The sequence below is a fragment of the Corticium candelabrum genome, chromosome 12 (assembly GCF_963422355.1).
Source record: "Corticium candelabrum chromosome 12, ooCorCand1.1, whole genome shotgun sequence".
NCBI classification, from domain to species: domain Eukaryota; kingdom Metazoa; phylum Porifera; class Homoscleromorpha; order Homosclerophorida; family Plakinidae; genus Corticium; species Corticium candelabrum.
Window position 1 is genome coordinate 2,647,283 of NC_085096.1, and position 27,500 is coordinate 2,674,782.

Below are 27,500 nucleotides of genomic sequence, written 5' to 3' on the forward strand. Positions count from 1 at the left end.
CTTGGACCAGAATATATACCAAATCTTTCTGCCAGTAAGTATCTCAGATAATCATATTTGTTGCTTTCATTGTTATGAGTTCCTCTCACTATAATACCTCGTTTACACTGGCACATTCAACCAGGTTGGGATCGCACCAACTCAGTGCTGCTGGTTGAACATGCCAGTGTAAATGTGACCGGGCCAAGCTGGGAGTGGTTGGAGCTTACTGACTCAGCTCATTAAGATCAGGCAAGCTGGCTTGGTGCAGCATGGTCCCATTGAGCAGTGTTAACGCGAGTCTGCTAAATGGCTCACTCAGATATGGACAAGGCATGCACAGCTTATGTATTCTTGGACATGGCATGGTCTGATGACGAGTCATTGCATCCATTTTCATTGTTCGTCTTGTTCTAGGGACACAAACTGTGACACAGCAGTCATCATCAAGAGCATTGAGTAGCATTGCTCGTTTCCTAGACTGCAAACGTTTGTAAAGAATAGCTCCATTGCCTGTAGTCTGTAGTCTCATGAGCCACTTTGTCTGACACACCCAAATGCCATCTTTCAAAAAGAAGAGACGGAAAGCATTTGCTGTGACGTCCATGTTTTATCACGTGACAAGGACACATGACAATGAGTCACACCTACCTGGCTCTCTTCTAAACAAGCACTGTAAATGCATGCTGGTTCGTTCAACGATTCACACCTTGTTGGGAACACCTGTCTAGGCTGGTCGGTCTCAATGGGCTTGGTCATTGTAAATGTAATATAAAACGTCAATATCTATTGTAATTGATTACAGTATATAGAGGAAATGTACATAATAAATTGGAGGTTTCTATCTAAAAGAGCACATTTATTTATTGTATCAACATTTGTTTATTAATTAATTAGTTAATAATTTATTAATTATTATTGATATTAACTAGTTCTGGAACTAAAATTGTTGCCCTCCTACATTTTCACTGCATGCTTGCTTGCTTGCTTGCTTCTCTGCTTGTTGCCTGTCTGTCTCTTTGTTGGAGTGTTCAACTGGCTACATAGCTGATTTCATGCTTGTCAGTTTGCCTGCTTTCTTGCTTGGCTGCCTGCCTGGTTGCATGGCTGTGTTTTTGAGTGGCTACATGTCTGCTTGTGTGTTTGCCTGCAGTTTGCGTGTGTGCTCAACTACTCGTATGTTTTTGTGCTTGCATGGCCGGCTGTGTGCTGGCTTGCCTCTTTGTCTTATTTGTGTGGTTGTATATTTATCTGTCTGTTTGCTTGTCTGTCTGTTTGCTTGTCTGTTTGTCTGTCTGTGTGTCTGTCTGTCTGTCAATTTCATTTATTGAAACACAAACTGTACGTTACATTTCTAACACTAAATACAAGCAATGTACTGAGTTCAGCTTTAGTCTAATGCAAACTACTTTGGTAGTCTTTATTGTGTATGTTCTCATCTTCTTCTCCAGGGAAGACACATGTCAGCTTGTGGAGGATGACTCTGTCTGTCTGTCTGTCTGTTAGTCTGTCTGTCTGTCTGTCTGTCTGTCTTGTATGTGTGTTGTAGATAATGAGTTTTATTTAGATGTACTATGTCTAGTGTGTAGTCTCTGTTGAGCAGTGAACTTGTTGGAAAAGTCTAACAGACTGTGAAGGGAGACTAGGACTGGAAGAGATGAGTCATTGACAGTCATGTTGTTGTGTCTCTAGCTCTTCATACACTGGGATATTGTTTGAGTGAGCAAGCTAAGCTTGATGATGGAGTGAGATATTTGAAAGAAGCCATTGAGCTGAAACGTACTTTGAACAACAAAGAGGATACTGCACTGAGTGAGTAACTATGAGCTTTATCTTGCCATAAATTTAATTTTTAATTTTATTTCTTAGTTTAGTAATAAATTAAGCAATGTAAGTATGTATTGTGTGTTTGTGTTAAGTATAATGTGGTTGCATGTATTGATACTAACACAGCACATTCATCTTTCTTTTTTTAGTTTACAGTAAATTTAGATTGAGAGTTTTCTACTCTAATTGTCTATTTATCTATTCTACTAGTAAATGAAGCTGTGTTTACACCCTCGCTTCAGAGCTACGAGCGTGTGTGTGTGTGTGTGTGTGTGTGTGTGTGTGTGTGTGTGTGTGTGTGTGTGTTTGTGTACATGTGTGTGTCCATGTGTGTGTGTGTGTGTGTGTGTGTGTGTGTGTGTGTGTGTCCATGTGTGTCTGTGTGGGTGTGTCCATGTGTGTCCGTGTGTGTGTGTGTGTGTGTGTGTGTGTGTGTGTGTCCATGTGTGTCTGTGTGTGTGTGTCTGTGTGTGTGTGTGTGTATGTGTGTGTGTGTATTTATTGTAAATATTAATGTGTATTTTATAAATTTTGTTTATTTATCATCATCATTATTAATTAATCATTAGCTTAATTGTTGCTAGAATGTAAACTGTTGTTCTTTGAAAACACGTGGGTTTATCAATGTGATTAAAGATAATTAACTAAATACCATCAATGCCTCACACTACTTTGAATTGACACAGCTACGCAACTCTTGCGCTTCTTATCTACGTTATGTCTCAATTGTGCATGTATATGGCGCTCTTGCATCACTGGAAGTTAATATATTAATTAGCTATTGAGATGGACTATCAGATCATTATCATACTTTTAATGAATCGTCCCCATCTTTCGTTGCGCTAATTCTTGTAGCTAGAGATCGATGTACGTCTCCTATCTGCATGGAAAATACTGTGAAGCGATGGACATCAGGTACAGCTAGCGACAGGATCCAGAAGAAAGCAGCGGCAACGTTTGCTACGAATCTTTCTTGCAAGACGACGTCGATCGTTCATCATCAGTCCTACTTAGAACATATTGCTGTCTTGAAGATCGCAGATGACATGCTTGTGGTGCGCAACGGTACACATGCATGGTCGCATGGGACCACAGCTTGGCTTCTTGAAGAACGATGAATTTGTTTGTTTTGCAATTCTTTTGTAAAAAGTAACGAACGCATACAACTATTACCTGAACTTTACTCTGGTCTTCTCGGTTTGATGACAGTTTGACTGTAAAATGGGGTTTAGGACATCTCGGCTTTTCTGTCATTAGTGCGCGGGATTGTTACGTCACCCATTGTTGGTCTTCCAAATGACTGCTGATTGGCTCAACAAATTCCCGAGAGTGATTTACGCTGACAAGCTAGTATATGTCACCTACATGTCGCGTCCCAAAACGATTGCTGATTGGCTCGACAAATTCCCCGAGCGTGACACACGCTTACAAACAAACATACGTAGGTAGTGACATACCGACAGACAGACCGGAAGTCAATTCAACCCATTTAGAGTGAGCTTCTTGCGAAACAGTCCACCACATATTGTGGTGTCCTTCTTTACACTCGTAGCTTAATTAACAGTTGTTTGTCATATTTAGTAATGTTTATTTATTCTTTAGTTTATGTGTAGTGTTATGTTTCATGCTGTGGATTTCTGCATTGTTTAGATGTAAGCATTAGGTGTTAACAAAATGACATTTGTTTGCTGGTAACATTTTCATTAAAAATCATTGGATCTATTTGTTTTGTGTTGTTGTTTGTTTGTTTATCTGTCTGTGTCTGTTTGGCTAGTGACTTGTTGAAGGGGTCTTGTCCCGTGTCCTCTCTTTTATGCAATTAGCCATGTTTCTACTTTGGTCACTACATGTACACGTGTACACATTTGTTTGTCTGTTTGTTTGTGCGTGCGTGCGTGTATGCATGTGTTGTGGCGTCTGTTTATTCTTTGTGCTTGTATGTCTCCTTGATTGCTCACATGCCCATCTTTCTCCTCACCTGTATGTATCCCTACTCGCTTACCTGCCTCCCTGCTCGCCCGCTTGTTCACTCGCCTGCCTGCCTATTGCCTGTTTGTTGGAGTGTTTACCTGGCTACATAGCTGCTTTCGTGCCTGTCAGTTTGCCTATCATTCTGTTTGCCTGTCGTCTTGCTTTCTTGCTTGTCTGCCTGCCTGTTTGAATAGCTGTGTTTTTGAGTGTCTGCATGTCAAATTATTTGCTTGCTTGTGTGCGTGCTTGCTGAACGGCCTGCTTGTTTGTGCCTGCATGGTTGCCTTTATGTCAAGGTGTGTGCCTACCTGTTTGTTTGCATATGTCACCGGCCTGCTTCTTATATTTCGTTTACATGTGCACTTGTAAGTGGGCCATCTGGTGCTGGCTTGGTTTCTATGGTACTTGTAAACGCTGGCTAGCCATGCCAGCTAGGCTCAGTATTTCTAGCCAGTCCAGTGCGGGCTGGCTCGTGTCAAGTACATTGTGTAAATGTGTAGCATGCTGGAAAACGAGTCGCGCATGCTCATTTGGTACAACTGGCGATAGACCTACGTCTCGTATATATAGTACGACGTCTCGTATGTGTCCTACACATTCTCTATATGACTGTTGTAAAGCCATAGAGTAAAATTTGCGAGCAGCTTGGCTTCTGTCCATTGCAAACGTGAGCTAACACAAGTTGTCCTTTGTCAAGATCAAGTAACTAATGCACGTTAATGACACGCATTGGCTTCCTTCTACTGAGTGTGTCGTGTAAACGTAGGCTGGAATACTGGGCTGGTGAGGCTCGGCTCGTTATGCTTGCTTGTGTAAACGAGGTATTAGTCTACTGTCTTTCTTTTTGACTGGTTGTCTGTTTATCTGTCTGTCCTGTCTGTCTGTCTGTTTGTCTGTCTCTCTCTCTGTCTGTGTATGTATATCTGTGTATGTATATGTCTGTTTGTCTGTGTATATATATGTCTGTCTGTCTGTCTATCTGTTTGTTTGTTTGTCTATCTGTTTGCATGCCTGTCTGTCTGCCTGCCTGTTTGTCTGTCTGTCTATCTGTCTGTCTGCTTGTCGTAGATTGTATTGGCAGGGGTCACTAGGTAAGGATGAGTAAACCAACTGTTTGTTTGTGTGTCTTCTGTCTGTTTGTTGTCTGTCTGTCTACCACAAATTGTTTGCAAAATTTTTTGTCATCGTCAGTTAGTAGAAATGGTGGACGTGATCTTTTGTGTATGTCAAACGTCTACTTATCAAGTCCAACTGGCTCTGTGCATTTTTGTGCCCAAATAGACACAAGAGCAGTCGCCTCTTTAGTGCATACGACTTGTACACTAACGTACATGAAGGTCAATGCTAACTTGCAATACAAAATTGAATTCAACAGATCTGTGTTGATGATCGATGTGGATCAAAACCACCTCTAGATGTGGATGGAGACTGATTGCTATTGGATCTGGATCAGTCAAGAGTGGATTGTGTGTGGATGCAATGGATGACGATCGAATTGAGATGGGATTCTGATCCAGTGTCTAGTGTGTATAGGTCTTTAGAAAGTGGGGCAGGGTGTTGTGCCTTACTCAAACTGCTTAGATGTAGCACTGCACTTTGCTAGACGTTTCCAGTTTTAAATAACTTGTTTGTTGGGATGACTATTTCTAGTTTGTCTCATCATATATATATATTTATATGGATGAGATGTTAAATATTTAATTAAGTTATAAGGTGTGTACATTTGTGTATGTGTGTGTAAAAGTAATGTTTATTTATTATTGTTTGTTGTAATTGTTTACAAATATTGAGTAACAGTATTGTGTGCAAATGTTGTGCAGTGTGGCATGTTGGGTTTTTGTATTTGACAGGTTTATTTACGTTGGGTGTCTGTCTGGTCAAGAAAGGCAGTCCTGTCGATGCTGAAGTACTACTTACAGAAGCTGTAAGCATCTACAGGACTGCCTTTCCCGACAAGAAATCCACCATTGCTAACGGTAAGTGTCATGATTGTATTGTTGCTGAAGATAATGTACATTTGTAAAATTGTTTAAATAGTGAACACACTGTAAGTCTATATCAGTTGGTGTATGTCATTCATTCTGTGTATGTTACGTGTTCGTTAATCGTTTGGTCAGTATTGTTATGAATTTGGACATTTGTGAAGACAGCAGATCAATTTAGTATGGTAGAGTTTGGGTTAGTTGGTTTTGTTAGATCAATAATTTTAGTGGTTTATTGATATCACAAACAGTTAGGACTCGAGATAAGGACAACTATGTTATCTTTTAATTAGTTAATGCAGCGTGTGTGTGTGTGTGTGTGTGTGTGTGTGTGTGTGTGTGTTTTTCTGTGTCTGTGTCTGTGTGCGCATGTGTGTGTGTGTGTGTGTGTGTGTGTGTGTGTGTGTGTGTGTTTTTCTGTGTCTGTGTGCGCATGTGTGTGTGTGTGTGTGTGTGTGTGTGTGTGTGTGTGTGTGTGTGTGTGTGTGTGTGTGTGTGTGTGTGTGTGTGTGTGTGTGTGTCACCTTGTGTGTTAGCCTCAAACATCCAGACCAGAGTGCGCACAAAAGTGATTTTCGAAATAGCCTTCTAAGCCAATCAGCGTCTTAGAACTGGAATGTTGGTTGTAAATTCTGATTGGTCTATAATTGGTTATGCTAAGTGTCTTAAAGCTGATTGCACGCGTTTGAAATCCGCATGTGCGCATAAGTGCACAAGCTAGAGCCGTGATGAAGCCTCTGCTGCACGCACACATCTTAGGTTTAGTTTGAGCTTCCGTTCTTCAATCTTTTCAAGCTTGCGGTGACAGGACATGCACAGCAGCATTGCTAGTCAAGCTGTTAGAGTAGGTAGCGGTCTGCCGAAGAATCAAAGAGTCGTTGTTTCATGCCGTACACCAAGATATCACTGCAAACACTGCAGACGTCTCTTCTTCGTTCTTGAGATCTCATGGCATTTACAAATGATATGTTGATCTAGGTAAGACGATCCTACGTTGTTAGACTACCATTTAGCATCGCTTTTGATAAATACTTCCAAAATCATTTTAGTATCGTTGTGGTCCAGACTAGAGTTCACGCACTTGCTGGTCTGGAAGTTTGAGGCTGTGTGTGTGTGTGTGTGTGTGTGTGTGTGTGTGTGTGTGTGTGTGTGTGTGCGTGTGTATGTGCATGCGTGCATGTGCATGCGTGTGTGTGTGTGTGCATGTGCGTGCGTGCATGCATTTGTGTGTGTGTGAGCGCGTGTGTGTGTGTGTGTGTCTTTTCTGTGTGTCTGCATTTCACTTTGTCAGTTTGCTTGTGCTGTGTCTGCTTGAATAGTAGACTTTGACAACAAAATTGCTTTGACAGGTACTATAAGAACTTAGAAGTGATGTTTTCTTGGATTTTTGATTTGTGGATTTGCACAATAAAATTTCATTCTCGAGTTGTTGGTATTTCTGGTGCGCATGTGCACTACCAATATATGGTAATCTACTCGTGTGTTTGTCCTACTGAACTTTGAATCGAATGAAGTCATGCCCTGTTGATTGCACACTGTGGTATTGGCACCCCTACTGGTCACTGCTTTCATTATTACATCAATATGTCAGATAGTCACTGTTTTATTAGTACCACAAATAGTTAGAATGTTAAAGTAGTACAGCAATATCTTAATCATGCATGTTGTAGAGGATTAGCATTATTTAGATGTTGGACTATATTTAATGTTTGGGTTGGTTGAGAGTGAAGATGTTGGGAGGGTCTGACAGACTGGGAAGAGAGAAGATGACTGGAAGAGATGATGTGACTGATTGGTGTTTTTGTAATTTAGCCTTGGGTTGGTTGGCAAGAAGTTTGATGGACCAACAAAAACATGATGAAGCTATAAAAATTTATGAGGAAAAACTGGAAATCGAGAAACATTTACCGCCTGGTCGTGAAACCATTATTGCAACAGGTCAGTTGTAACAGCCAACTTTCTGATTTTGATATCATTTTATCATTTTCTTATTCATTTAATTAATCAAGTCTGTATTGGGTTTACAATATGTAAACAACATGATTAGGATACAAAATAGATAATGGTTGTTTATGGTGATAGAAAAGTTGTAAATGATTTTTTAATTAATTAAGTTATGAATGCACTGCTTGTTTGTATAACTTCCAGTTATGTGGCTTTGGATAGAATACACTGATTGAACTTGCAAGACAAATTTGAAAACTGTGACTTTATTGTGATTTGAATGTAAACGTTAGGAAGTGCTATGTTAGTCACGTGTTCTGATATGGAAGCTACCTGGTGTAGAGAGCTTGTCTTTTCTATTTCAGTTTGTCTGTCAAGCTGCCTGCACTATCAAGATGTGTTACAGTTGTGGAATGTTTATCTCTTGTAGTTACTATTAACTGCTGCAAACAAGAGGCTGTCTGCACACTAAACTTTGTGTGATGCTAAATGTTGGCATATTCTCTTGCAGACAATGCTATCAAGTGTAACATTTGTAGAGACCTCAGCATCACATTCTATTTTACGAGCACAAACATTGTGGTAAAGTATTGTGATTTGTCACAAGCAGAGATAAAGTGAAGATTAGGAATATGAGAATGTAGATTTAGCAAAAGGAAGGTGTACAAAGAATATTGAAGATGTTGACATCTGAGTTTCCTTCATATTTAATTATAATATATAACATGATAAGATATATATGATAATCAGTGATAATATCAAACTAATGAGCAATTAACTCCAATCAACTAATCAACACCTAGATTGTCACCCATCCCCAACTCCCAGTCTGTGGCACTGTAACAGCTACAAACAGCTTGTTCTCAGCTCAGTGGGCTTATAGTGATTGAGAAAAGGAGCAGTAAACATACATGCCTTTTCAAGCGACATTGAATGCACATTGGCCATGAAACCGGATTCAATGGGTATTGACAGCTACACATTCTGTCACCCTTATGCCATGACAGTGTGAAATGGCTGGATGTGCATTGAATCCACAGCTAGCCTGCTTACTGCATTGAATGCGCATCAAATCACATAATACAGGTAATCCACTCTTTCATCTTGGCTAGGCAAGAAATTTTGTTCGTTTATTGAAAGCTATGAGTCAAAGGAACGGGACTTTGAAGAAGTCACGTGACTTGCGAGGAGCGGTATACTAACAGGGTTCTATTTGCCCCAAATCCTCTGGCTGGCTGGCTGACTATCTATGTACACCAAAAATGACCATATATGGGTGTCACGCTTCAGGAATGTATGGTATGCAAGCGAGTGACCAATCACGACCCATTATTCTTCTTTGTGTCGCACGCGGCAACGAGGGCTACGCGCTGTTCGACGTGAGAGAACATCTAGCCAGAAAGACGTCAATTTTTGATCAGAAACAACAGAAACGTTGTATTTCATGTAGCGCTACCTAAAAATCTACGAGCATCGAATCTTGCTGTCGTAGTATGCACAAACGTGAAGAGTAGTGCGCGTGATAGGTACGGGACTTTTTTGCTAACGCGCGTTGCCAAGTACCGATACGGTACGTACACAGCTAGTGTACGTAACGCGATACACAAAGACGTACAGAATTTATAACTATAGCTTTGGAAAAATTAGAACCGGCTTCTATCCTGTTTTCGGTCGACAGAAGGAGCAGTCGGCAGCTGCGGTGTTTGCATACACTCTGCGTACGTACAGGAGACCGATTGGGGAAGATAATTTGCTCCACTCCGGATAGAAGCTACTTCCAATGAGTATTGCTTGGTAGCTTTCATTTGAAGCGACGCTCGACGGAGGTTCACGCATTACTAGTTAATGTCATTTTCTGTTAGGGCCATTAGTAGTTGTGGACCAGGCATGACACACATTGTTTATGTGTTGGTCATGTTTTGTTGGTGTTTATTCAGAGTGGATTGGGATAGTGGGGAGGGTGAATAGCTAGTGGGAGATTTGTTTATTTATATTGAAGCTTTTTAATGGTTTTGTAGAAGATTATTTTAGTTTAAAATAACAAGAATGGAGAAAGTATGTGGGAAAAAGTGTTATCGTTGCTAATCAGACATTGCCTGCTTAGTCAGCAACAGTTGCATGTTGTGTTGTTACATAGTATAGTTAGAAGTGATAGGAAATATATAAAGTAATATTATGTGGCTTATTGTGGATAGCAAGGGAGAACCTGAATCTTTGCAAGGAAAAGCAAGCTGACGCTGCAAAACAGACGTCTGATCATCAGCAAGGTACTCAGCATATATTCATCTAAATTAGTTAAAGCTACATTTAGAAATGCAAGGCTCAAGCATTCTGTTGTCTTGCATCCCAGTGGCACACGTCCGAGTGCATTATTCTTGGAAGCTCGATAGCTTTGCACATTTAGATTGACCAACTTGGTGGCAAAGCCAATCAACGATTACTAATCAAAGTGATGTATGACATTGGTTGCAGAGTACAAAGTGAAGAAGTTTTTAATCAAGAGTCGATAGCATAGATTTGCTCACTGAAATAAGTTTTGTTGTCTGTCTTATATTTGTATTGCATGAGGCAGCACTGGAGAGTCTAATTTGATGGTATGTGGTGTGCTAATGTGTTAGCAACTAAACAGTTTAGGTGGTTTGTTTTCACTTGACAATTGTGTATTTGTACGTACATGTGTGAATCGTAGTGTAGTTTGCATGATGTTTGCAAACTGAATATCTAACTGAGTCAAGTTGACAGACAAGATAGAATAAGTGGGTCATATATGATGTAAGGAGAGTCTAATACTAAAAAAAGTTGAGTGTCAGCTTGACTAGTAAGCACAACCTTCCAATTCTATGTTTAGTGACCATTTAGCATGGTAGGTTTTAGTATATCGTGGATCATGTGTTGACAACATTCTGAACATGCCTATTGGTTTCACCCTGAACAGCATGTTGGTCAATAGTCTTCTCTGTTTAGTGGCACTTCAGTCGATTATTTCCTCGTTGTGCTTGCTTGGCCACAGCACTAACTTGTTTGTATTTGGAGTGCATGTACATACAGTACGTATCAACGGATATCATTGTCACCATTTTCTCACTTTATTTTTGTATCTCTTTCTAGCTGTGCAGAATGAGCAGCGTGAATTGACCGTATCTGTCTCACCTGACAGTCGATCATCACAGACCCTCAGAAGAGATCCGGACGATGATTTAGTGGGGCAACTGATTGGCCAAGTTGAACAGTTGACAGTCGAGAAAGAGGCAAGTGGGTTGCAACAGAGAATGATGAGAGATGAACGAGACGCTGCAACCAGGAGAGCAAGCGAACTAGAGCAAGAAGTTAGGTCTTTACGAGAGGAAATTGCATCTTCTCTTGAAGAGAAGAACAATGAGATAGATAGTCTACAGCAGAGAGTCGATACTGAACGGCAATCGAAGGAGACGTTGATGAGGGAAAAGGAACGTGTCCAACGTGAATTGTCTGAGAAAGATCGAGAAGTGAGACACTTGAGTCAACAGAAGAGTGATCTTGAAGTGCGGTTGAGTGCTGAGGCATCAGTCAATGCATCACTGAATTTAGAAGGTGAGATTATGAGGATTTCATCTCGAAAAGTAACTTTGACTGATCAAATTTAGTACATACTCTAGGAGACAGCCCAGCGCAGACGATATGCATGGATGTGGATGGGCAAGCGTGCCGCGGATGACAAACAGACTGTTAGACAGACGGACAAAAACAGAAAAATAGACAGATACACAAACAATCAGGCGGACAGGCAGACAGACAAACAAACAGAAAGAAATACGGACAGACACAGACAGATAGACCGACAGACAGATAGACAGACAGACTGACTGACTGACGGACATCGTTTATTACACACAAACCTCTACATACAGAACACTAAAAGTAAAAATATTATCCGCGACTGTTTAGGTCAGTAGAATCACGGTTACAGCAAACTACAAGTTAAAACTATGCAAATAGTAGTTGAAGATCAATTGACAGACAGACAGACAGACAGACAGGCAGACAGACTAGTTTGGAACTTTATTTAGTAGAATGTTTGGTAGTTGTTAGCCTTGCGTAGCCAGAGTCTTTACGCCATGTCATGAATACTTCAGGGTAGAAAAGGGTCTGGTGAGCAGCCTTTGAAGTCGCTGTGTTGGCACCTAAGCCCAAAATCTGCCAACTAACTACCGGATTTGGTTTCTTAAACGCTTCAGTAAAGACCAGATTGGTATGCACGCAGTGCAATCGTATCACAATTATTTTCTCTTGTTTCGAAGACAACAACTCGAGAACTACGGCTAGAGTCGTTGCTGTTTGTGAAATCAATTTTAATCTCGTCGAAGTCCACAGGCTTTGATCTCATTCATGCAGCATGGTGGAAGTTTAAAGTATACTTAGGACGTATTTCTAAATTTCGATGGTTTGCAGCACAGCATGACTACAATAGTGTGCACTGCATGATGTGGCAACGGAGACAGGATAGGAACTTACTCTATACTGTTTGTCCAAAGCGACCACAGACAGTCCATTGTGAGCGATATCTGGAAGGGCTCAGTGGAGCTGATGTCATCGCAAGAAGACGAGTCTTCTTCTTTGTTTGGGTAATGATCTCATGTGTTTTGTGCATTGCAAACAGCATAGAGTGCGTTTACATCCATGCAGCTGTAGTTTTCAAGATGTTCTCAACAAAACAAGAGAAAGATAATTAGTTAGCAGATTTTTGGTTAGGCAGCACCACAGAGACTTCAATGGCTGTTTACTAGACCCTGTTTTGCCCGGAAGTACGAAAAGGGTCTGGATATGCGAGACTAAGTTGTTGTATGAAGGGGCCAGTAGCTGGGTCCCATAAACTTGTAGCTTTATGTTTAGGGATGTTTTAGTGTTAGTGATGTTGTGCTGGTTTTGATGATGTATTCCATAGAGAGCTAAGACAGACAGACAGATGACAGACACACTCAGGCAGAAAACAGAATGAAAAAGCACCAAGTACCTAACCCGTCAGCGCTCATTATTTGTTGCGCGCTTGGGTAATGTGACTTCATACGACAAGTCACATGATTTAAGATATAGATGTCATGATTTCTTCGACTCGCTCTCTTGTATCTGTGCATGGCGAGATTGTATTCATCGACACAACCTTGTCAAGCCTAGAGACTGTCGGCATCGAACATCCCAGTTAAAGACTAACCAGCACATTCGTGTATGATTTGAATTACATATGCTGTAAATCATCTTTGACGGCTACATTACAAACTGGAGGGGGTGAATAACCTCAAAAATGGTTTACTTTTTGACATCATCATGACATTAGGTGTCCGTGTGTTGAGTCATTTTGAAGATATCTAACATTTTACTAAGTACTGTTATATGTAAGCTCCAACAGCTCCAACTTAAGTTGTTTAAAAGGATATTTTCAGTTGTTTTGAATGCACACGTTTATATATTTTGCCGGAAGGATGTAGGGGGAAGGGTCTGGCTACACGAGACTAGTCTAGTGCTACGCTTATATTTACAAGAAGTATTGAGTCTGTATTTGCAGTAAAAACTCAAAAAGGTTTGGAACTATTACCCCATCATAATTCCCTCCACTACTGATCTATACTTAGATTTACTTTGCCGGACATTATTGTCACTTACATTTTGTGCATGCTAGCATTTAGTACGTACACTGCTGCTGGTGGCTGTGTAGACAAGAATGCATGCCTACATTTGTAAACAAAACTGCAAAAATTAGATTATATAGAATGAAAGTTGGCGCATGGAGCGAGGCGCTATAGATTGAACTTACTGAACCTTCCTAGTGTATCGTCTTGTAATGGAACGCTTATTTTATGTTTATCTAGCGTCTGCTGCGAAGGCTAACATCAATGAACAGCAAAAAGAGATAGATCATCTCAATTATGAAATCGAGAATCTCCAATATCAGCTGAACGAAGAGAGAAGAGAGAGAAGAGCCGTTGAAGAACAGTTGACGGTTCAAAACATTCAGAATCAACGAGGAAGGGAGCGCGTTCTAACTATCCCACCGTGTGACGTTCAGTCGAGTGACCAGACTTTAGGAAATGGATCGTACGGAGGTATGTCAATGTGTGTAAGTGTAGCTCCTCGTTGTGATTACTGCAAATAAAGGTTGATGGCATTCTGAGCTAGTTTTTGTCTTGTTTGCATGCTTGATGTAAGTATATGTTAGATGTCTTCAGCATAACTCAAACACAAACACACAATAATGTCATTATTACGTCAAAATTATTACTTATCTAGATAGACAAGGGTTTATGATCTGAATCTTGAGGGCCTATAGTATAGGTTGCTATATAGGGAAACAGATATGCCTGCAACTTTTTACGAAATATTGCTCCAGCTGCAATGCAGACTCATTATTTAAATTACATTGTTTTACCTCTTTACAATCTAATTTGCTAAAGGAAAATCAAGATTTATATTTTAGTAAAAGATATTTTTAGGTGTCTTGAACAGACACATTTGTATTTGTGTACTTATAGTGTACTATGCCTCTTGTCATGACATCATTTTGTCAATGTGCATGCTAGTTATATGTGCGGACACTGCTGCTCAGCTGCATTGTGGCTGTGGGACACTTGTATACACTGATTTGTAAACAAACTGTCCAAAAGGACTACAATAGAAAGTGGAAGTTTGCACATTGAGTACATCTAACTCACTGAACTTTCCCAGTCTAGCTAGAGTCTTGCAATGGAACGCTTATTTTATGTTTATCTAGCGTCTGCTACTAGTTCTGATGTCAATGAACAGCAAAGAGAGATAGATCATCTCAATTATGAAATCGAGAATCTCCAGTATCAGCTGAATGAAGAGAGAAGAGAGAGACGAGCCGTTGAAGAACAGTTGACGGTTCAAAACATCCAGAATCAACAAGGAAGGGAGCGCGTTCTAACTATCCTACCGAGTGACGTTCAGTTGAGTGAGCAGACTTTAGGAAGTGGATCTTACGGAGGTATGTCAATGTGCCTAACTGTTACTGTAGCTCCTCATTGTGATTGCTGCAAATCAAGGTCGATGGCTTGCTAGTTTTTGTCTTGTTTGCATGTTTGATGTATAAGTATTAATTGAAGTAGTTGAGATCTGATTGTGGCACGTCAGTTATCTATACGTTAGCAGTATCAGCAGTCCAGCAGCTTGTGTCATAACAACATAGGTATACCATTGAGTTTTAATTGTTTTAGTTTTAACTTCCATATATGGATATAATTGACCAGGTTGAGGTTTGCCACAAACGAGCAAAGTGATGCCAACTGGAATAAAAGTTGTGAGCTAGCAGGCGTTAACAACCATTGAAATTTTATTTTTTGTGTATTGAGCATTGGTGCTAATAGTGATATCCGATTACTAATATCATATATTTAGTTACTTCATATATGGATATACTTTGCAATGCGTTGCCTGTCTGAAGTATGGTTTTATTCAGTTGTTCGTATTGGGTGGTGGCGAAGCTGTCCTGTGGCTGTCAAAATGCTTCACAAAGTGTTCATCGACGTTCCTCACTATATCCATCTTCTGCAGCAAGAAGTGTCGGTGGCATGGGCAATACATCATCCGAATATTGTCGCTATCTGGGGAGTTACTCTTCAATTGGAAGGGAACAAGAAAGAAGCGTGGGTTATCATGGAACTACTGCAGGGTTCGATGTCGGCTGTGATGAATGCATGCAAAGATGACACTCGACCGCTGACGTTGCGTGAAAAGGTGGACATGGCAATAGATGCTTGTCGAGGACTAGACTACATTCACTCGTTGGTGAGTAACCTTTACAGTTTGCACGGCATTACTAATGAATGTAAAACAATGTAGTAGAAAGGAGTGACCTCATCACAGTCAATCTTCTGTTAATAACCGTCTTCAGATTTTGTAGCAAAATACTAAGTATAGGGATGATTACTGGAGACTTGAAAGATAAAGAAAAGAATCTATTGAAACTGTGACTATTAAATTACATATGCAGCAGGTAGATGTTCTGAAGCAGGCAGGCAGCCACATAGCCATATAAATTGTGTGATAGAACATGGTATATGATATTTTAGAATACCAAGCTAGGCGGCCATCTGTAGCGATTATATGTTTGTATGTTGCGTTGTTGCATGCAAGGGACCACTCGTGTTGCTTGATGTCGAACTATTTCCTTATAAGACAATAGGTAACACATTTTGACTTGCACTCAAGTGCCATTCTGAGATTTCCGCATGTTATCCTAACACCAGAATGGGACACGGCGACAAAAAGCTATCTGTAAAGCCTAGAAGCCTTGCTGCACTTGCAATAGTATAGTAGCTAACTCACCCTCATATAGGAATGTCAAGCAAAGCGAAAGTTTGGTATGTCAGACTACAAAAAGTATATGCCATCTGTAATAGATATAGCACTTCAACACTGGAACCAGCCTATTGTAAAAGCAACTAATATACTCGCTTTCACATGTCGCTTTCTAGCCTGTCGCCATCCTTCACGGTGACATCCGTCCATCCAACGTGTTGGTGACCGAGATGATGACGGCCAAGCTGGGAGACTTGGGAGCGGCTCGCTTCGTCGACGCCAAGCTCTCTGCTGGCCCTATGAGCGCAGAATACTCGCCACCCGAACAAGTAAGTGGCCGCTTACCGCGCAAAACCAAGGCGACGGATGTCTACCGTCTGGGTATAAGTCTCTGTGAGTTGTTTACCGGTGAGCCTCCGGGTCTGCGTGAGCGCCGACTCGCACAGATCAGGCGTATCAGCGAAGACACCGTCCGCACTTTGTGTGCCGAAATGGTGAAAGAAGATCCTCACAAGAGAATATCTGCCGCGTACGCTCTTTCTGCTCTCTGCCGTGTTCGCGAGACCGTCAAGTACAAAGAATGCCGTACCAAGAGAATGGTGAAAGGAGGAGCAGAGGGCGTGGTTACACTGACTTACACTACGTGGTGAAGAAGGGAACTTTAGTAAGGATTTGCATTGTATTCCTTAATTTTAGAACTAATAGTTGTAGTGTGATTACTAACTGTTTGTCGTTGTGTAGTAGTTGCCACGTACATTTTAGTGAAATTATTTGCGGTAAATTGTATTGTAAGAGTGCAGGGGGACGTTTTGTGAGCTTTGGTAGTAATTGCCTAATCAGTAGGAAATTTATTATTGCCAATCAGATGAGCGCACTGCAGCAATGGACAACCAACTATCTAACTTTAGTACGTGCATGGGCCCATGCCCAAAAAGTGGCAAGTCTCTAGTATACCATCACATCTAATAGTTTAGTAGATTGGCACTTTTCCACTTGAAAACGGGGCCGATCTAAAGAAAACGAAGGAAGGATTTGACGAATTTTGCCAGACGTCAGAGGTTTCTCGTTACCTTAGCTAAAGGATCTCTCGCTCACAGGTTACATCTCATGATCTGATAGCACGACTACGTATACCTTGTATGCCACTATAGTTATTATGAAATCAGCACAGCAGTAATCTATTAGAATTGCATGCCTGCACTATTGATCTGCTTACAGCTAGATGACCAAGCTGCACCAAGTTGCATAATGCCATCGACTCTCTCATGAAGCCACAGTGTCTCCGCCATGCGTTGCCACTGTCAGCCGCAGCCTTCACACTGTTGCATCTGTTTTGGCCTAGTACACATGCGTATCTACATCCCAACTGCAACCATTCGATCTCACACGTAGCTAGAAAAGTAGGGTGCAAACAAAAAGACATACAACGGTCTTTTGTAAAATCAATTTATTTGCAGCATAGGCTATCTAGAGGCAAATTGCTGACACATCGACTGGCACACTTCAACGTTCACTGCACCGGTGCTCTCGAGCGCACGCGTTGCATTGCAAGTGTACGTCATTTCTCGCAGCGTCGACGCTCGCTTGGCCACAGAGAGGCACGTGAGAGCGAGTAACGTGTGAGAGGTAACATGCTTTTCACGCTTGCCATTTGTGGCCCGTTTCGTCTCTAGACGAATCGACGTAGTTCCGTTCGCTCGTTGAAACCTGCTCATCATCTCTGCTTGTTTCAAGTGTGACAGCGTCGAGAGCAAATACTTCACATTGAACTCTTCAGCGTTCACTCTCTGTCATAGAGTGCCGGCTCATCAGCAGAGAACATGTCCAATGAACACGTCACTATCTGTGTGTGTGTGTGTGTGTGTGTGTGTGTGTGTGTGTGTGTGTGTGTGTGTGTGTGTGTGTGTGTGTGTGTGTGTGTGTGTGTGTGTGTGTGTGCCCATATTAGTAGGTTTGTCGACCGGTTTTAATTGTGTGTGTCTAGGTTTTGAAAGGATGAATGGAAGATGGGTGAGGAGAAGCAAGGAGACGAATGTCTACAGCATGGGAGTCACCCTGGTGGAGCTGCGCGCATGCATGTATGTTTACTGCTTGGTCACCTGTTAGGATACAGTGATATCCATCTGACCAGCATTCTCGTTACTCGCCTCATGTGGGCCTAGCTGTCTACACGGCTCCTGAACGAATGGACGGGAGATCACCAAGTAAAAGAAAAGAGGCGGACGTCTACCCTGATGGAGCTGTTCACTGGTCAACACCAGCCAGGTCACAGAGATCGCCAAGTGCATCTAATAGAGCAAAGAGAAGTTCGCTTGACTTGTATGAAGATGTTGCATTCGCAACCTAGTCAACGTCTGACTGTGTCTCAAGCGCTCACAGAAATGGCGAACGACGGTGAGACGGTTGAGTACAAAGAGTGCCCACCGAAACGGATGGTAGAGAGACGTCTGGATCGAGAAGAAGCTGTGACACTCACCGAGCGTATGTGGTGATTGACTGTATCAGTTGATCGACTCATGTTTGTTACAAGGGTTATGTGCTGTTGCTACATTAGAGTGATGCATGCACATGCGAGTATGTGGACTGCTGCACGTGTATGGTATAACTGTGTGTGTGTAGGGTATTTTTGCAACTGGGTTGTAGGTATAGGGTTTTGTGTGTACGAGCAGTGCTATGCTGTTGGCATTTGTATTTGTATTGTGGATGGGATGTATGGAGTAGAGTTTTTGTATGTTAGAAAACGTTACTGCAGTTTGACTTAATTCTCTCCTAGAACGCTCTTTTTCTTTCTCTAATTCTTGCCTTCTGTCCGTCTGTCTGTCTTCACTCAGAGATCGCAAATTATTAGGAAATTTAAAACTACAAACTCAAACTGTGAATGGAAGGATGATGGTATGGGTCATTGCTGTTGGCATGAAGGCATTTTTGATAAGATTGGCCTTTGCACGAAATCCGACTGCCATGGCTGATAATAGTTTGTGCACTATTCTATTACAAGTTGTTCATAAGATCCTCATTTCAACATAAGCCGACTGCAACACAAGCTTGAGCACACGCACAGACCTGGCATACCCAGACATCATTTTCATGTGCGCACATTCACCGAGTTAGCTTTTCATCTGTTCTGTCTGTATCCCTTTCATAGGTTGCAGGGTCGTGCTTGTTGTGTGTTGATTGTACAGGAACAACATATGCAGCAGATGCATGACTCTTTCCGGTAGACTGAGGGGTCTGAGTTGTCCATGCTCACCACATGTACCTTATGGGCCTCGAGTCCTGCAATGCCTTCTGCTCCAGTTTGTCCTGACACTCCTGCTGCTCTCCCATCTCCCTGTGCTCCACATTCTCTACAATCTCCACGACTTTCGTCACATCCTGTTGGTCCAACTGGTTCCGCTGGACATGGAGTTCTATGTGGTCCACATTCATACGGAAAACCTTCGTCTCCTGCCGGTACATCAAATCAGTAGCATCAGGTTCTCCACGTCGACCAGGTAATCTGTGTGAAAGTAAAGAAACTATTGAAACAAAGTCATCAGATGCACAATGTGGATGCAATATACAGAACAATGATGTCAACTGAGGTGATTTTAATTAAATTTCTCATGCAGTAGTAAGAAATGTCTATGCAACTATATCCGTGCATCACGCAAAGACAGACAACACAGACCGACACACACACACACACACACACACACACACACACACACACACACACACACACACACACATTTGACTTAACTACAGCTGCCAATATCTGGCCACGCCGCACCATATATAAGAAGAGCTGAAAGACAAGGTAGTTACTGTCTGCACTTATGTCTCTGTTTGTCCTTGAGCCACTGGAAACGTCTTCAACGTGTGCAACAAGGGAAGTTGACTGCTGTCTTTGTCTAAACAGTGTTTACCACGATGACAGTTATGCCTTTGGAATCCTAGCTTGGATTGGAAGCACTGTCCACACTGACTACAATGGCAGCAACAGCATGTCCTATCAGGCTCCGGTATCCGACTTGAGGTACACTCAGTGGAGGCAAGTGATGATGACCAGATCGATGATAAAGTCAATGACGATGACATAGTCAAAGAGGAAGAAGAAGACACATTTAAACATTTATGTACTGCCAGGCCACCCATACATCTCAGCCACCGATGACACTTGGCACATTGCACTGCACCTGGTTGTTCACACAGAGGCAATTGGCATTCCACAATCCACTAGTGCCGTTTCATACCTGAATGACTCCAAAAGGAGTGGCAACACACAGCACATGAAAAGGATCGTTCAGTAGAAGTACGCGTAACTACAGCCTGACATGAAGCTCACCATTCTGGACGTTGCTGTGCCAGGTGATACCAATTCTCTAGTTTTAACAACTTCAAGTCAGTCTGGATCCTGTCTTTCCATCTGAGGCAGGGCCCCTCAGCTGGTCTAGAATGTGACAGCCACCCAAATAATAGTTTCTTTGGTAATCTGATTGCAGGCATTTGAGCAACATGTCCTAACCACTGAAGGCGACGACGACGACGAAGGACGCCAGACATCAGACTTACATCACCCCATCTTCATCAAAGATCAGTATTGGTAATATGTTGAAGCTCCTGATTCCGCCGAGTCACACACACACACACACACACACACACACACACACACACACACACACACACACACACACACACACACACACACACGAGACAAACACGAGCATGCAAAATCATTGCTAAAGACTCTACCTATTTCAACCCTCTCCCACTGCTTACATTCCATCCATCCATTCCCAATGCATCCTAACATCTCTTCTATCCTTGAAGGCTCGAGGCTCCTGATGGACCGGCCAATCCTTGTTCGCCAGCTGGGCTGAGCACTCCTTAAAACACCAAAAAAACATCAGTCAACTCACGTGACTCTGCAAACTCATGCACACACAGTCGGTCCCTGACGACCAGCAGGTCATTGCAGTCTTAATAAAGGAGCTGAAGCTCCACACTCTCCTCTATCTCCACGGGGCTTGACTGCTGGTCTCTACTAGAGACTCTCTATAAGTAATAGTAAGCACGATGTATGACGTCTGTGGATACATGATGACATGCTTCAACATACGGGTAATCCTCGTGCTCTGTCCTAGGACAGAGGATCCTGTCCAGCTCATCTCTCATTCTCACTGCATGGGCTCGTGCAACAAGAAAAGATTTGAGAACAAGTCTGGTTTGAGACGGGAGTCGCATAGCTCTTTGGGAAAGTCGAATATTCGCATGTCGGCAACTGTATGACCACCAGACTGAGATTCAGAGGTCTGCCAGTCAGACACCGCCATGCGTTCACTTAATTGAACACGCATGCGTGTAACCTAGACCTATGTTCTAACGCACCTCACATAGCCCGGATACGAGCTTTTTACCCACCTACAGTACTGACAATTCGAGTAGGTAAGTCGTCTTCGTCGCCGTCTTGTGCAGCATAGCGCAGAGGCGGCGTGGCGCTTCTGTTCACTGTCCAGCCTAACAGTAAGAACTGAGCGTTTGAGTATCGTCGCCTACTAGATACTGAACAGTGTTTTTCGGTCTCTTTTGCGTAGATTTGTGTGTGCACGCTTCGTGTGCATGCGTTGTACACCTTGAGATGACGTTGGCTGAAGCTAAAGGTATGTTTGTTGGAAAGAACCTAACGAGTTGTTGTTCACTGTTTCTCCACTTTGTTTGTAGCTGCATATTCAGCTGGTGATGACTACGTCGCCCAAAATGATTTTCAATCCGCGGAGTCATCATACCGGCGCGCCATCCAGCTTTATGACTCAGCCGGCGGAAGTCTCGTTGACAGATCACGTGGTTAGAGCGTTTGTGTTAGATGTAGAGATCATTGATATTAATTTATCTATTTTCCATTTTTGAAGCGCTTCATAATTTGGGATTTTGTTTAAGTAATCAAAACAATTATAAAGAAGCAGAGAAGTTTCTTAATGAATCGTTGGTCATCGAAAGAACACTTGACCCTCAACATAAACCATATCTTGCTACCAGTAAGTATCATTTCTGTCACTTTCATTATCATGAGTTTCTCTCACTAAAACATTAATATCAACCGTTATTGATTGTATAGATGAAATTTACATGGAGGTTTCTATCTAAAATTGCACATTCATTTATTCTATCAACAATGTTTATTAACTTAATTAATTATTTATTGATTATTATTGATATTGATTAGTCCTAGAACTAAAACTGTGTTAATATATCAATAGTCATCAGATGGGTTTATAGAAGTGATGGATATTGTAATGAGAATGTCTTGAAATGATATGGTTGCAGACTTTGCTTTTTAATTGTTGCAAGTAATCACTTAGCAGAAGAGACACTCATTGACTTATCAGTTGTCTTGCTAGACTTCTGTCTTGTGCATCAACAAGAGATAAGATCTCATTACAAAATGTGATATTATTGTCAGTAGATAGAGATGCAGACCAAATGTTACTAGAACTTTAAATGATAATTAGACATGCAGCAGTAATGAGAAAAATTGACTCGTCACATTAGGTGTTACTACATGTACATGTTTGTTTGTTTGTTTGTATTCTTTTTTGTTTATGTGTGGATGTGTTTGCATGTTTGCTTGTGTTTGTGCATGTTTGTGTGCATTGCATGCATGTATGTGCATGTCTGTCTTTTTGTCTGACTGTCTGTCTGTCTAGTACAACATCACAAACATAAAACTACGAGAGTTAATGGACTCAGCTAGTGGTCCTTCAGTACGTATTTCTGTCTGTCTGAAACTATGCAGCAGGGGAGGCATTGTTTCGGCACGTCTTGCAGCTGTATTACTCCGCTGCTGCTAGTTCAGGGCCTGCAGACAAATCACATGGTTAGTAGTCACACGTAGTCAGACCATTTCCGTTTCCATCTTGTTCACCTGCTGGTTAGCGGGTATCTGTATGAGATCATTGATATTTATTGTTAAATGTTTGTACAACACTTAATGAGTTTGGGTTATGTTTATCTGAACAAGGGCAGTATGATAATTACTAAACAAATCCCTAAGTATTGAAAGAAAACTTGGACCAGAATATGTACCAAATCTTTCTGCCAGTAAGTATCTCAGATAATCATATTTGTTGCTTTCATTGTTATGAGTTCCTGTCACTATAATACCTCGTTTACACTGGCACATTCAACCAGGTTGGGACCGCACCAACTCAGTGCTGCTGCTTGAACATGCCAGTGTAAATGCGACCGGGCCAAGCTGGGAGTGGTTGGAGCTTACTGACTCAGCTCATTAAGATCAGGCAAGCTGGCTTGGTGCAGCATGGTCCTATTGAGCAGTGTTAACGCGAGTCTGCTAAATGGCTCACTCAGATATGGACAAGGCATGCACAGCTTATGTATTCTTGGACATGGCATGGTCTGATGACGAGTCATTGCATCCATTTTTATTGTTCGTCTTGTTCTAGGGACACAAACTGTGACACAGCAGTCATCATCAAGAGCAGTGAGTAGCATTGCTCGTTTCCTAGACTGCAAACGTTTGTAAAGAATAGCTTCGTTGCCTGTAGTCTGTAGTCTCATGAGCCACTTTGTCTGACACACCCAATGCCATCTTTCAAAGAGAACAGACGGAGAGCATTTGCTGTGACGTCCATGTTTTACCACGTGACAAGGACACATGACAATGAGTCACACCTACGTGGCTCCCTTCTAAACAAGTACTGTAAATGCATGCTGGTTCGTTCAACTATTCACACCTTGTTGGGAACACCTGTCTAGGCTGGTTGGTCTCAATTGTCTTGGTCATTGTAAACGTAATATAAAACGTCAATATCGATTGTAATTGATTACAGTATCTAGAGGAAATGTACATAATAAATTGGAGGTTTGTATCTAAAAGTGCACATTTATTTATTATATCAACATTTGTTTATTAATTAATTAGTTAATAATTTATTGATTATTATTGATATTAACTAGTTCTGGAACTAAAATTGTTGCCCTCCTGCCTTTCACTGCATGCTTGCTTGCTTGCTTGCTTCTCTGCTTGTTGCCTGTCTGTCTCTTTGTTGGAGTGTTCAACTTGCTACATAGCTGATTTCATGCTTGTCAGTTTGCCTGCTTTCTTGCTTGCTTGCCTGCGTGGTTGCATGGCTATGTTTTTGAGTGGCTGCATGTCTGCTTGTGTGTTTGCCTACAGTTTGCGTGTGTGCTCAACTACTCGCATGTTTTTGTGCTTGCATGGCCGGCTGTGTGCTGGCTTGCCTCTTTGTCTTATTTGTGTGGTTGTATATTTATCTGTCTGTTTGCTTGTCTGTCTGTTTGCTTGTCTGTTTGTCTGTCTGTCTGTCTGTCTGTCTGTCAATTTCATTTATTGAAACACAAACTGTACGTTACATTTCTAACACTAAATACAAGCAATGTACTGAGTTCAGCTTTAGTCTAATGCAAAGTACTTTGGTAGTCTCTATTGTGTATGTTCTCATCTTCTTCTCCAGGAAAGACACGTGTCAGCTTGTGGAGGATGACTCTCTCTGTCTGTCTGTCTGTCTGTCTGTCTTGTATGTGTGTTGTAGATAATGAGTTTTTATTTAGATGTACTATGTCTAGTGTGTAGTCTCTGTTGAGCAGTGAACTTGTTGGAAAAGTCTAACAGACTGTGAAGGGAGACTAGGACTGGAAGAGATGAGTCATTGACAGTCATGTTGTTGTGTCTCTAGCTCTTCATATGCTGGGATATTGTTTGAGAGAACAAGCTAAATTTGATGATGCAGTGAGATATTTGAAAGAAGCCCTTGAGCTGCATCATACTTTGAACAACAAAGAGTCTACTGCAAGGAGTGAGTAACTGTGAGCTTTATCTTGCCATAAATTTAATTTTTAATTTTATTTCTTAGTTTAGTAATAAATTAAGCAATAGAAGTATGTATTGTGTGTTTGTGTTAAGTATAATGTGGTTGCATGTATTGATACTAACACAGCACATTCATCTTTCTTTTTTTAGTTTACAGTAAATTTAGATTGAGAGTTTTCTACTCTAATTGTCTATTTATCTATTCTACTAGTAAACGAAGCTGTGTTTACACCCTCGCTTCAGAGCTACGAGCGTGTGTGTGTGTGTGTGTGTGTGTGTGTGTGTGTGTGTGTGTGTGTGTGTGTGTGTTTGTGTACATGTGTGTGTCCATGTGTCCGTGTGTGTCCATGTGTGTGTGTGTGTGTGTGTGTGTGTGTGTGTGTGTGTGTGTGTGTGTGTGTCCATGTGTGTGTGTGTGTGTGTGTGTGTGTGTGTGTCCATGTGTGTGTGTGTGTGTGTGTGTGTGTGTGTGTGTGTGTGTCCATGTGTGTGTGTGTGTGTGTGTGTGTGTGTGTGTGTGTGTGTGTGTGTGTGTGTGTGTGTGTCCATGTGTGTGTGTGTGTGTGTGTGTGTGTGTCCCCATGTGTGTGTGTGTGTGTGTGTCCATGTGTGTGTGTGTGTGTGTGTGTGTGTGTGTGTGTGTGTGTGTGTGTGTGTGTGTGTGTGTGTGTATTTATTGTAAATATTAATGTGTATTTTATAAATTTTGTTTATTTATCATCATTATTATTAATGAATCATTAGCTTAATTGTTGCTAGAATGTAAACTGTTGTTCTTTGAAAACACGTGGGTTTATCAATGTGATTAAAGATAATTAACTAAATACCATCAATGCCTCACACTACTTTGAATTGACACAGCTACGCAACTCTTGCACTTCTTATCTACGTTATGTCTCAATTCTGCATGTATATGGCGCTCTTGCATCACTGGAAGTTAATAAATTAATTAGCTATTGAGATGGACTATCAGATCATTATCATACTTTTAATGAACCGTCCCCATCTTTCGTTGCGCTAATTCTTGTAGCTAGAGATCGATGTACGTCTCCTATCTGCATGGAAAATACTGTGAAGCGATCGACATCAGGTACAGCTAGCGACAGGGTCCAGAAGAAAGCAGCGGCAACGTTTGCTACGAATCTTTCTTGCAAGACGACGTCGATCGTTCATCATCAGTCCTACTTAGAACATATTGCTCTCTGGAAGATCGCAGACGACATGCTGGTGGTGCGCAACGGTACACATGCATGGTCCCATGGGACCACAGCTTGGCTTCTTGAAGAACGATGAATTTGTTTGTTTTGCAATTCTTTTGTAAAAAGTAACGAACGCATACAACTATTACCTGAACTTTACTCTGCTCTTCTCGGTTTGATGACAGTTTGACCGTAAAATGGGGTTTACGACATCTCGGCTTTTCTGTCATTAGTGCGCAGGATTGTTACGTCACCCATTGTTGGTCTCCCAAATGACTGCTGATTGGCTCAACAAATTCCCGAGAGTGATTCACGCTGACAAGCTAGTATATGTCACCTACATTTCGTGTCCCAGAACGATTGCTGATTGACTCGACAAATTCCCCGAGCGTGACACACGCTTACAAACAAACATATGTAGGTAGTGACATACCGACAGACAGACCGGAAGTCAATTCAACCCGTTTAGAGTGAGCTTCTCGCGAAGCAGTCCACCACATATTGTGGTGTTCTTCTTTACCCTCGTAGCTTAATTAACAGTTGTTTGTCATATTTAGTAATGTTTATTTATTCTTTAGTTTATGTGTAGTGTTATGTTTGATGCTGTGGATTCCTGCATTGTGTAGATGTAAGCATTAGGTGTTAACAAAATGACATTTGTTTGCTGGTAACATTTTCATTAAAAATCATTGGATGTATTTGTTTTTGTGTTGTTGTTGTTTGTTTGTTTATCTGTTTGTGTGTCTGTTTGGCTATTTACTTGTTCAAGGTGTCTTGAACGTCTTAAACGCGGGCGGATGCCATCGCTCCAATGCCAATAGGTCTGCCACGTATCTGTACTTGCCCGCACAGATGTTGCATGCCACTAGTGCTTCGTCAGAGAGTTCAGCGTAACCTAAAATCATTGGTTATTTAGTATCTTCCTTACTCGCCTTACTGTGCTAATGCATGCCACTGTGCTGTAGCCAACGGACGGTGCCCACCGCTTCAGACCATGACTGAACCATGGTTGCTAGTAACTGCGCACGCCAACGGATCGCCACCGATATAGCCAATGAGACCATGGGAACAGACTTATCTAACACCATGGATCATTACCAAAGCAGACCAAGCAGTAACACGCCCGGTCGAACAAACCTTAGAACAAGTATAACCGACTAACAATCAAGCACCATCAGAATCAAGAACACTAGAAAAAACATGCCTTATGTCTATGTGAACACAAAGGAAAATTTCACGCTAAATCTACCAGCAAACGCAACAGCCGCCTAACGGTCCGTTCCTTTTCCACGTCCTCTGTGTAGAGCCTGTTTCTACTCTCGCTTAGCAGAAAGCCGGTCCACTTGTGCCGATTCCTTCACGACTGCTGATGTGGGCGTGTCTCGGCACTCACCTACTTTATGGCTATGGAGGCCGCAGCGCAAGCAAGCATGCCGGTACGAACATGACGGGTAGCCCTTGCATCCACTTGGGCTGAAA

At 41.7% G+C, this 27,500-nt stretch overlaps 2 protein-coding genes and 2 long non-coding RNA genes across 4 annotated transcripts in view; 3 read left to right on the top strand and 1 right to left on the bottom strand.

Moving 5' to 3' along the window:
• LOC134188105 (cyclin-dependent kinase 11B-like) overlaps positions 1-16,858 on the top strand; it is a 19,273-nt gene extending 2,415 nt beyond the window's left edge. Inside the window, exons 4-12 of the mRNA XM_062656298.1 lie at positions 1,672-1,791; positions 5,628-5,753; positions 7,572-7,697; positions 9,899-9,970; positions 10,812-11,273; positions 13,547-13,780; positions 14,446-14,679; positions 15,151-15,479; positions 16,169-16,858. Of these exons, the coding sequence (XP_062512282.1) occupies positions 1,672-1,791; positions 5,628-5,753; positions 7,572-7,697; positions 9,899-9,970; positions 10,812-11,273; positions 13,547-13,780; positions 14,446-14,679; positions 15,151-15,479; positions 16,169-16,642 (2,177 nt within the window). The 3' untranslated portion in view covers positions 16,643-16,858. The remainder of the gene's footprint in view (positions 1-1,671; positions 1,792-5,627; positions 5,754-7,571; positions 7,698-9,898; positions 9,971-10,811; positions 11,274-13,546; positions 13,781-14,445; positions 14,680-15,150; positions 15,480-16,168) is intronic.
• A 778-nt stretch (positions 16,859-17,636) lies between these two features.
• LOC134187867 (uncharacterized) lies at positions 17,637-18,279 on the top strand. Its single transcript, XR_009971186.1, has 3 exons — positions 17,637-17,827; positions 17,977-18,070; positions 18,155-18,279. It is a non-coding gene; the product is annotated as an uncharacterized LOC134187867 (long non-coding RNA).
• A 946-nt stretch (positions 18,280-19,225) lies between these two features.
• LOC134187866 (uncharacterized) lies at positions 19,226-21,305 on the bottom strand. The gene is made up of 4 exons (XR_009971185.1): positions 21,094-21,305; positions 20,920-21,029; positions 20,754-20,860; positions 19,226-19,491 (listed from the first exon to the last, which is right to left on the bottom strand). It is a non-coding gene; the product is annotated as an uncharacterized LOC134187866 (long non-coding RNA).
• An 80-nt stretch (positions 21,306-21,385) lies between these two features.
• The window catches only part of LOC134188032 (uncharacterized), a 22,615-nt gene continuing 16,500 nt past the window's right edge, over positions 21,386-27,500 (top strand). Inside the window, exons 1-5 of the mRNA XM_062656214.1 lie at positions 21,386-21,419; positions 21,569-21,634; positions 21,696-21,818; positions 21,884-22,009; positions 24,689-24,808. Coding sequence (XP_062512198.1) covers positions 21,613-21,634; positions 21,696-21,818; positions 21,884-22,009; positions 24,689-24,808 — 391 coding nt within the window. The 5' untranslated portion in view covers positions 21,386-21,419; positions 21,569-21,612. The remainder of the gene's footprint in view (positions 21,420-21,568; positions 21,635-21,695; positions 21,819-21,883; positions 22,010-24,688; positions 24,809-27,500) is intronic.